The sequence below is a fragment of the Macaca nemestrina genome, chromosome 2 (genome assembly GCF_043159975.1).
Source record: "Macaca nemestrina isolate mMacNem1 chromosome 2, mMacNem.hap1, whole genome shotgun sequence".
In the NCBI taxonomy this organism is placed as follows: Eukaryota; Metazoa; Chordata; class Mammalia; order Primates; family Cercopithecidae; genus Macaca; species Macaca nemestrina.
This window is the reverse complement of record NC_092126.1, coordinates 185,204,746-185,216,062: the sequence shown is the minus strand read 5'-3', so window position 1 is coordinate 185,216,062 and position 11,317 is coordinate 185,204,746. Positions and strand designations below refer to the sequence as shown.

The 11,317-nt window shown below is 35.1% G+C and overlaps 1 protein-coding gene across 1 annotated transcript; it reads left to right on the top strand.

The window, feature by feature from the left end:
- Positions 1-2,347: 2,347 nt before the first annotated feature.
- On the top strand, positions 2,348-9,963 carry LOC105477447 (olfactory receptor 5K1). Its single transcript, XM_071090513.1, has 2 exons — positions 2,348-2,454; positions 6,604-9,963. Exon 2 carries the CDS (start codon positions 6,615-6,617, stop codon positions 7,539-7,541), a length of 927 nt encoding a protein of 308 aa, XP_070946614.1. The 5' UTR covers positions 2,348-2,454; positions 6,604-6,614; the 3' UTR covers positions 7,542-9,963.
- The last annotated feature ends 1,354 nt before the right edge of the window (positions 9,964-11,317 follow it).

Genomic DNA, 11,317 nt, shown 5'->3' with positions numbered 1-11,317 from the left:
CCAAAGATAACCTCATTCTAACCCTGGGAAACTGCAAATGTGTTGCAGATGGAATTAAGTGGCTAATCAGCTAACTTTAAAATAAAAAAATTATCCAGACGGGCCCAAAATAATTCTTTACATGTTGAAGACAGAAGCAGAAGAGTCTAAATCAAAATGATACAGTGTGAGAAAATTTTTTTGTTGTTTTTTTTACTTAAGCCATTCATTTTGGCTGGAAAATGTGAAAAAAATTTAACCAATCATTTCAGGGTTTGAAGATAGAAGGGGGCCCATGAGCCAAGGAATAAGAGCAGACTCTAGAATCTAGGAAAAGTAAAGACTGTAAATTTCTCACCAGAGCTTCCAAAACAGAACTCAGCCCTGCTAACATCTTGGTTTTAGCTCAGTGAGACATATTTCAGACTTCTAAACCGCACAACTGTGAACTAATAAATTTTTGTTGTTTTAAACTACTGAGTTTGTGATAATTTGTTAGGGCAGCAATAGGAAATTAATATACCCTCCCAAGGCTTCTCATAGCTCTAAAGATGAAATATAAATTTCGTAATCTGTGTTACAAACCCAAAAAGATCAGTTCTCCAACCCCATCACCAACAACTGTGGTCTATCTTTTATGGGTTCCTCAAATATGCATAGGTGATTTCTGCCTTGAGGAATTTTCACCACCTCTCCTCCGTAACCTACCATGTTCATCTGTCATGGCTGACTTCTTCCTACTCATGTCTCAGCTTGACTGCTTACCTTTTCCTAAACATTTTTTCTAATCATTGTATCTAAAGTAACTCCCAGTCATTGTTTATCACATCTACCCTATCTTACCCCCAGCATAGCATGTAATAATTTCTGCTTTTTTCTTCTTCATGTATTTATTTATATCTGCTTGCCTGCTTCCCTCGATTAGAATGTAAGTTCCATGAGAACAGAATCTATAATTGTGATGGTAACAAGTAGGCACCATATAGTATTTACTGCATGCATGCATGAATAAATGGCATAATAAGTGGAAGCTGATTTGTAGTTCTGAATATAAGGACTTTTCATAATTGTAAAGAAAGCATAAAAGTTTTCATAAATTTGTAGGAAAATTAGAGTAACAAGAAATGAGTTACATGATTTTTTTCACTGACTCCTATGAATCTTTTCACTGATCCTACATTATTTCCTGGGTCAGAGCAATATTCATCATTATTCATCTGGTGGAGGTTTTCCCCCAGTGAATCCTGATAAGCTCTCCTAAACAAATGGAGACTTGAAATTGGTGGGCAATCAATTAATCAGTAGGAGTCATAACACCATAAAAGGGTCGGGCGTGGTCGCTCACGCCTGCAATCCCAGCACTTTGGGAGGCTGAGGCGGGCGGATCACCTAAGGTCGGCAGTTCATGACCAGCCTGACCAACATGCAGAAACCCCATCTCTACTGAAAATACAAAATTAGCCAGGCATGGTGGTGCATGCCTGTAATCCCAGCTACGCGGGAGGCTGAGGCAGGAGAATCGCTTGAACCCGGGAGGCAGACGTTGCGGTGAGCCGAGATCACGCCACTGCACTCCAGCCTGGGCAACAAGAGCAAAACTCCGTCAAAAAAACAAACAAACAATGACCAAAAAAAAAATTCAAAATGATGGGAGAGTCCTGAAAGCGAGGTGGCATTATGAAGCAAGAAGGCTTTCATGCAGCTGCTTCTGGATTTGGAAGAAATTTTCTAAAGTTTAGTAACTAAGGTATAAAGTTACCGACACTATGAATGAAATGTCAATGGAAGATTCTACAAACTAAATACTGCCATTAAAAAGAGGTGGGAAAGGTGCTGCTTTCATCTTCTGATCTCAGCAAGCAATCTCTCTGAGGCACCCAATCCTAGCTCAGTTCCCACTTCCTACATGAAGCCTTGGCTGACTATTGCAGTGGGAATGTTTTCTTCTCACTAAGGATCTTATGTTCAGATTGGTGGTAAGGGTAAGTAGTATAAACTCAAATGAATAAAAATTAAAACATTTCTGTTTTCTTTAAATTTTATTTTAAGTTCCAGAAACATGTGTAGGACGTGCAGGTTTGTTACATAGGTAAATGTGTGCCCAAAACATGGCTCTTAAAATTTGTTTAGAAATTGGAATTTGCCTTACTCTGTAGGTGTCAGAGGAGTACGGTCTGTGAGGTTCAGAGGATTACGTCTCTCAGAATGTGCTCTTCCAATTTAGTAAGTCTCTGATGTTCAAAGGATTAGGTCTCTCAGGCCGTGCTCTGAAGTCAATGCCAACTAAATCCCTTTAGAATTATTTCAAATATCTGAACCATTCTCTACTGGTGACATAAATATTGGCATCAACCTCTTTGTAGAACTATTCTCCCAAATGATCAAGAAGATAGAGCTTAATTGTGGGATCTACTTTAAAAACTGTTATCAGGCAACCAACTGGCCCCTCTAAAACTCTTAGCAGGGAAAATTCAGGTGAGAAAGAATTTAAAATTTATTTTTGCTAGAAATATTAATCACATGAAACATTGTTTTCTCTAAGTTATTTAAGGTTTTTTTTTCTTAAAACTCTAATTTTTCAATGTTTTAAGATCTTTAAATTATTTTTTAAATCTGAAGTCTATTGTGTAAGCTTTAAGCAAATGACTATCATTCATTTGTATCACTTCTGAAATTATTAGGAGCCTAAATTTATACCAAGAGATAAAAGCACACATATTTAGTAATAACAGAATACATTAATGAAGACTTTGAAACTCATTTGAATAATGTAGTTTGTCCTATTACTTATAAACTTGATGAAATGAATTATTAACCTCTACAATGAAATAGAGTTTAAAATTTTTGTGTTGGGCATTCCTATGTATTAAACAAATTATATGAGTAAAGACTATAATTTCAAACCAGTCTTTCAAACCCCAATATAATTTTGGTGAATGTTCTTGTTTCTTTTTTATTCTTAGAGAAATAAAATATCATCGTAAAATTTATTTCTATCTGGCCAATAGACAAATGGATGAACTGAAGGAAATTTTATATTATATAACTTCAAGCTGGCAAGGGCAAGGCAGTTAATGAAAAAGTTATTCAAATTACATAAGTTTCAAATGTTATTTTAAAAATATTGATCTTAAAGTTACATCAGCTGGGTGCAGTGGCTCATGCCTGTAATCTCAGCACTTTGGGAGGCTGAGGCGGGAGGATCGCTTGAGGTCAGGAATTTGAGACTAGCCTTGCTAACATGGTGAAACTCTGCCTCTACTGAAAATACAAAAAATAAATAGCCAGGTGGGTGGCACATGCCTATAATTTCATACTTGGGAGGCAGAGGCAGGAGAATCTGTTGAACCTGGGAGGTGGAAGTTGCAGTGAACCAAGATTGTACCTCTGCACTCTAGCCTGGGCAACAGAGTAAGACCTTGTTTCAAAAAATAAATTTAAAATATATATAATATGTATATATACATCATCTTCAAGTAATCTGAGATTTGAAAGTTAGTAATATTTTCAGAAACCAAAAAGAAGAGATCTTTTTTTATCTTTCCAAAATGGTTTTCCTCTGTTCCCAAACTTCGGAGTATAGTTGTGGTTAATGAATACCCAGAAAACTGTCTATCTAGAAATATCTAGGAGGGTCAGTTAACCTTTCAAAGCAAGTAGGTAGCATAAAGCAAGCATCCAATAACTATCAGCTCAATTAATAAATGATTCCCAAAGTAACAAAGATAAATAAGGTAGATTGAAACAAAATGCTCCCCAATAGGTAAGAACTCTTTGTCTATAAGTACATATAATGAGTAGATAATGAAGATTTTTAAAAATCCCAAAATTTTAATAAATGTGAACACCCTAGAATCTAGGAATACAATGAAAACACATGACATTTGAAAGAGTAAAAGTTAACACCAAAGAGATACTGCTTCCATAGAGGAGGTGACCTTAAGATTGCATTACCACATGATATGAACAGATGCCTGAATAGTTTGAGATGCAGGATTGCCAGCAAATTACTATTATTTATAACTGGTGATGCCATTATCATAAAAGTGGAGTAGGCAGCTGCTCAATGAATCCATTATAACATTATTCACAGCAGAATTGTAAAATGCAGAAAACATTAGTTAAATTCCCATGATTATTGTGGACTTAATCAAGTTATAAAACACTGCAGACCTAAAAGCATGCCATTTTATTTGCTTAATAAAAAATTTCTTTGCTGATTATTGAAGCAATAGCCATTGCAGACAATTTGAAATGGAGGAAAATATAAAGGAGAGAAATAGTTGACCTCTGATTTTATTGCATAGAAAAAACTAGTACTATTATGATGCATTTTCATGCTACTGTTTAACCTTCATATGTAAGCATTTATTTGGAAATTGAAATTATTTTGTTTATAAAACTTTCTATTTTGTTTTTTACGTAACATATTTCTATCTATTTTATCATTACAATAATCTCCAAGGTAAACAGTATTTTTAATGATTGTACAATATGTCATCAGGTGAATGATTCACATTTATTTCATCTAACTGACTAAATGGTTATACCACCACTTTCAGGTGTTTTGAATTTTTTTATGATTATGAATGAAATTACAATTATGTTAATCTTTGTGGGAGATTCTAATTATTTCTTTTTGGTCAATTCATTATTATTGGCCAAAGGATGTGAATGTTTAAGAGTTTCTTTAATTTATTACAAATTATTTTCCAATAATTGCACCAATTTTGGCTACCACTATATACGATCATTTCTTTTTTAAAACATCTTGCCATTTTAATAGACAAAATAAATATAACCTTGTAGCTATTTCAAATTATGTTTCTCTGATTAGTAATGAAGTTAAAAATTTTTAATTTGTAAAAAATTATATTTCCTTCAGATTTTTCTGTTCCTGCCATTGACCTGTTTTCTAGTGATTATGTGTACTGATTCCTTCCTAAAATACAACTAGAGAAACAATATCCTATTTATTCCAGTCTCCTAGTTTTTGTTTGATGCTTGATTTTTATTCATGATTTTTGATATATACTTATATAAATAAATTTGTCAACTTTTAACCCTTTTCTTGAATTTTTGATGGCATTTGAATTTCATGCACACATGAATAATTTTACATTGTATGCATAAATTGTATATAAATAACCTGGATGGTTTCTAGTATAGGCATTTTTTCTCATTTCCCCTAATCTCTCTGTCTCCTCCCCACTTCCACCCACATCCCTTTTCCTCCCTACCCCAGAGGGGTACAAATACCTTAAAAATAGCCTGTTTCCAAAGCATGTTATGTTTAAGTGTACACTCCAGTAGTATTTGAGATAGTAAATTACTAAGAATATACAACTCAAAATAGGCATTTAAATTTTTTATTGTGGTAGAAAATACATAACAAAAAATTTATCATCTTAGCCATATTTAAGAGTGTAGTTCAATAGAATTAAGTACATTTGCGTTGTTGTATTAATACAGTCATCACCACTACTCATCTAGAACTTTATTTATCTTCCCAAACTGAAACTCTGTAACCAATAAGAAATAGCTCCCCGTTCCCACCTCCCACTGACAACCACCACTCTATATTCTGTCTATAAATTTGACTACTCTAGGTACCTGTAAATGGAGTAATAGAATATTGGTCCTCTTTTGACTAGCTTATTTCAGTTAGCATTATGTCCCCAAGGTTGATCCACGTTGTAACAAGTCAGAATCTCATCCCTTTTTAGGGTTGAATAGTGTTCCATTGTATGTATATATCACCATTTATTTTTTCATCATCCTTGGACATTTGGGTTGTTTCCACTTTTTGGCTATTATGAATAATGCTGCTATTAACATTGGCATATAAAAATAGTCTTTTAAACAACCTTGTTAATCAGTACATATATATTCATTGAAATTTTTGGGAACGTTGATACCAATTGCTGATATTTAAACTATGGATCAGCTTTACTTAACCCATATAGAGAAGTGTTGTTCTCTGGATCTTTCTGTGAAGACCTCAAAAGCCATCTTTGTGAAGATAATCTGATGTTTTTCTTCCTCAAAATGTGCTGGAAATATTCACAATAGCAGAGACATGGAATCAACCTAAATGCCCATCAACAATTGACTGGATAAAGAAAATGTGTTACATACACACCATGGAATACTGTGCAGCCATAAGAAAGAATGAGATCATGTCCTTTGTAGCAACATGGACAGAGCTGGAGGCCATTATCCTAGGCAAACTAATGGAGGAACAGAAAACCAAGTATTGCATGTTCTCACTTATAAGTGAGAGCTAAACACGGAGTACACATGAACGGAAAGAATGGAACTACAGACACTGGGGCCTACTTGACGGTGGAGGGTGGAAGGACAGAGAGGACTGAAAAGCTACTATTAGGTACCATTAAAATGGTTTAAAAATGATTTTAAAGGGTACTGAAAATATATTTCATCACTAGCCAAAGAGGTAATTCTTTATGAAATTCATTCTCCCCATGAACGGGGCATGCACCAAAGTCCAGGCAACATGAGGAAGCATTGTGGAAGATGCTCTCCTTCCTTTAAGCCAAAGAGACCTCAATAGTTGTGGCATATTATAAATTAGTGCCTTATTTCTCCACAATTGTTTTTCAGACAAGTCAGGAATGGCTGAAGAAAATCATACCATGAAAAATGAGTTTATCCTCACGGGGTTTACAGATCACCCAGAGCTGAAGACTCTGCTGTTTGTGGTGTTCTTTGCCATCTATCTGATCACCATGGTGGGGAATATTGGTATGATGGCACTGATATTTACCCACCGTCGATTTCACACACCAATGTACATCTTTCTGGGAAACCTGGCTCTTGTGGATTCTTGCTGTGCCTGTGCCATTACCCCCAAAATGTTAGAGAACTTCTTTTCTGAGGACAAAAGGATTTCCCTCTATGAATGTACAGTACAGTTTTATTTTCTCTGCACTGTGGAAACTGCAGACTGCTTTCTTCTGGCGGCAATGGCCTATGACCGCTATGTGGCTATATGCAGCCCACTGCAGTACCACATCATGATGTCCAAGAAACTCTGCATTCAGATGACCACAGGGGCCTTCATAGCTGGAAACCTGCATTCCATGATTCATGTGGGGCTTGTATTTAGGTTAGTTTTCTGTGGATCGAATCACATCAACCACTTTTACTGTGACATTCTTCCCTTGTATAGACTCTCTCGTGTTGATCCTTATATCAATGAACTGGTTCTATTCATCTTCTCAGGTTCAGTTCAAGTCTTTACCATAGGTAGTGTCTTAATATCTTATCTCTATATTCTTCTTACTCTTTTCAGAATGAAATCCAAAGAGGGAAGGGCCAAAGCCTTTTCTACCTGTGCATCCCACTTTTTGTCAGTTTCATTATTCTATGGGTCTCTTTTCTTCATGTACGTTAGACCAAATTTGCTCGAAGAAGGGGATAAAGATATACCAGCTGCCATTTTATTTACAATAGTAGTTCCCTTACTAAATCCTTTCATTTATAGCCTGAGAAATAGGGAAGTAATAAGTGTCTTAAGAAAAATTCTGATGAAGAAATAATCTCAAGAAAGATGGAAACAAGTGACATCCACTATAGCTTAATGATTTAAATGCAGCAAAAACATCCATATGAAATTACACAGAGGAAATGCACAAATTATAAGTAAATTTGAATATATAATAAAACTTTCAAATTAAGTGGCAATAGGTAAGGGTAGAATATACAAACAAAAGAGTCAACTGTGGTAAAAATTCAAAATAACAAAAATGAAATTCTAATTTTGAGCTCATTCAAGTAACAGCGCAGTATGTTGTCAAGCTCTTGGTCTGTGTTGGCATCAAGGATGGTAAGCATCCAAAAGAACACAGCAAAACTGGAAGTTACAAGTTGAAAGGACCATTCCATTAAGCATTGATAACTAGATAAACTATTTTAATAGCTTAGAGCATGAGCATTATGGTTAAACTGAAAGGGCTTAAGATCATGTGATGGTCAACCAGTAAAATCACTTACATCCATGAGCAACAAAATTGTGGCAAGCGAATTTTGAGAAATCAATTTTAATAGCATTATGGGGACATTACTGTAGTTAGAAAGGAAGTATTGGGAAAACGAAGCTGTCAAATAATAGTGAATATCAGATTTCCAAATTTAAATTATTATTGAGTTAAATATTAAACACAGAATGTCAATTTTCAAGATAAGCTACATTAAGAGAGTTCTATCTACTCTCATATCTACTTGCATAAAGATACCATAACATAAACTTCCAGAAAAACAGTTCAAACCTCATGTAGGATTTGAAGAGCTGCTCTGTCAGTGAGTTAGGCGCAATGTCTCCGTGCTCCTAGCTGAGAGGTGAGGAAAAGCTTCAACCATAGAGACACTACCCTAGGTATATTATATATAGAAATGTAAAACATAGCATTGTTAAACAGTAGGTAGAGCTTATCTAATTTTTTTTTTCTTTTCACTATTGCAAAACCTGAAGTTGGGTTTGTGGGTAGAGTAGTGACTTTAATGTAATATCATTTTAAAAATTACTTTCCAATTATTCACTCAACATATACTTATTGAAATCCTGCTATAGGTAGGCATGGTTCTGGGTGTTGGGTCATATCAGTTACAAAAAATGCCAGTTTTTCCATCTTCTTAAATAATGGAATATTGCCACAATTTTTATTACTAACTTCTGGATTAAGAAGGACCTATGTCACATAATAGAAAAAAATCTCCCTTCCACCTCTTGCTCTGAGGACCTGCCTAACTTCCCAGAAAGCAATTGTCAAGTGCTCCAGGCTAACCAGCCACCAGACGCTGGCATCACAGGAAAAATCAATATGCTGAGTCTGTACAGAAAAAGTAATAGGAGAGCAGATGCATTTCCAATTCCCTAACTCATCAACACAAAAATGTAACCACCTAGTTTTTCTTTGTAACCTCCAAGAAAATCTAACCTAGTTCATTCCAGTTATACTCGGACATGTGAAGATCTTGTTTGTTTCAAATTAAATTCCATCAATTTAGGATTTACCCAACACTACCTACACTCTTCCTTCGTTGCATATAAGTGTATAGGTCCTTGCCTGGTATCATGGTACTGAGCACAGGTACCAGATTATATATGAGCTCTGTCCAAGCTATGATTCTGTGAGATGTTTGAACCTATTTGACCCTCTGGTTATTTCTTCATGCCACTATCACTTCAGGTATCTACATCCATGTCTACTCCTCAGGCTATATTGATTTTCAGCTAAAGTGTCTATTTATCCGACCCACAAGGCTTTGGGTTGGCTGGCTCTCTCTCTTTTACTCTTGCTGTGCTAATTTCTGAGTAAATTCTTTTGACCTCTTCCCAATGAGTCCAGGAAATGTTGAAATGCATCATTTTTGCACTTCCGATGCTACACAACACCACTACAATGTAGGATTTTGAAAGCTTACATGGGTCCCTTTTGAAGGTCCCTTTTGCACATAGGTCACCAAACCTCCCTGAGCAATTGTCACCCCACTCCCATGCCAGGATACCCCCTGGGAATTGAAACCACAGAACCCTTTCCAGGCAACACCGACTCTTCCCTTCTGACGTTGCTTTTTTCCCAACTGACTGAATCCTTAATTCTAGGATGATACTTAGTTTTCACATCATTACAAATGTTTCCTGAATGTACTTTTATGAAATAAAATTGGACTCAAAAATGAGATTCTGTCTTAATCTATTCTCTCTGTCTGGAATATCAAAGGTATGCTCAGAAATTTTAAAAAAGTGAGGATAACACTATTGTGTGACTCTGGCCTCCTTCTGTTATATCAATAAATGTGATTGCCCTGGCTGCTGTCTGAAATGGCAGGTATAGTCATTGGGTAAGACAGAATTACAGGCAGGCTTTATCTGAGAATTACTGGTTATGGGAGAAAAATATCTGATAAAATCAATATTTTTAAAATCTCAACTCATTTTATGATATGCAGAGAAAAACAGACATGTTTAAAACAATATTTTGAAAAATAAAATTAAAAATTATAAATGTTTTATCTCATCCTTAACCAAAGTTTAGTTGTGATCACAAATGTGTCCTTAATTTTTAAAAATTTTAAAAAGACTGAATCAAATATCAAGGATTTTCCTTGATGTTATTTTTCAGAAAATTAAAGTGTGAAAATTCAAAACAACCTTTATTTAACATTTTACTTCAAGGAATAATAGCAATTATAATTACAATAATAACAGATTGATTTTTTTAAAAACGGTCAGTGACACCACAGGGGCATCACTTCTTTATTGTACAAATTTTTCTCTTTTGAATTTGTTTATATTTTTCTCGTTTGTTCTTTTTTCCATTTTAATTGTTTTATGTCTGCAAGGACCTATTTGTCATGTCTGCAAGGACATATTTCTCAATATGTCCTTTACATTTCATTCAAGTGGCAATCCAACACAATTTTCATCAACTTCATGAAACTGATCACTTCTTTCTCATGATCATTTCACACTAAAGTTCAAGCATATTTAACTATATCAGAAAATTAGTGGGTGAGATATTGGAACAATGGCTGAAGATAGACACTATAGTGAAGCAAGGAGAAATGGTTAAGAGGAAAGTAATTCTAGAAGTTGTCGGTTCACTTAGGAGTATTTGTGTTCTGACGATTCTTACTTGCCTAGACAGCATTGTCACTTCAGGAACTGGCATATTGAATGACACGATAACGTGAATTTTCCTGTTGACTCATCAGTTAGTATCATAATTTTGTCTCATCATGTATACAAAAATTAACATTTGGGTTAATTTGTAGGTATTTCTACTTTATTTTTATTTCAATAGGTATTGGGGGAACAGGCGGAATTTGGTTACATTGATAAGTTCTTTAGTGGTGATTTTTGAGATTTTGATGTACCCATCACTGGAGCAGTGTACACTGTATCCAATTTGTAGTCTTTTATCCTTCACTCCCCTCCCACCCTTCCACCTGAGTCCCTTAAGTCCATTGTATCATTCAAATGACTTTCCATCCTCATAGATTAGCCCCCACTTATAAGTGAGAACATATGATGCTTGGTTTTCCATTCCTGAGTTACTGCACTTAGAATAAGGGTCTTCAACTCCATTTAGATTGCTGTGAAAGTCATTATTTGTTTCCTTTTTATGGCTCAGTAGTATTCAATGGCATACATTTTCTTTATTTGTTGATTGATGGGCATTTGGGCTGTTTTCATATTTTTGCTATTGTGAATTATGCCGCTGTAAATGTGTGTGCAAGTGTCTTTTTTATATAATGACTTCTTTTCCTCTGGGTGGATACGCAATAGTGGGATTGCTAGATCAAATGGTAG

Bases quoted from the DNA above. Each gene is read 5' to 3' on its own strand.
- LOC105477447 (XM_071090513.1), top strand. From the start codon at position 6,615: ATGGCTGAAGAAAATCATACCATGAAAAATGAGTTTATCCTCACGGGG.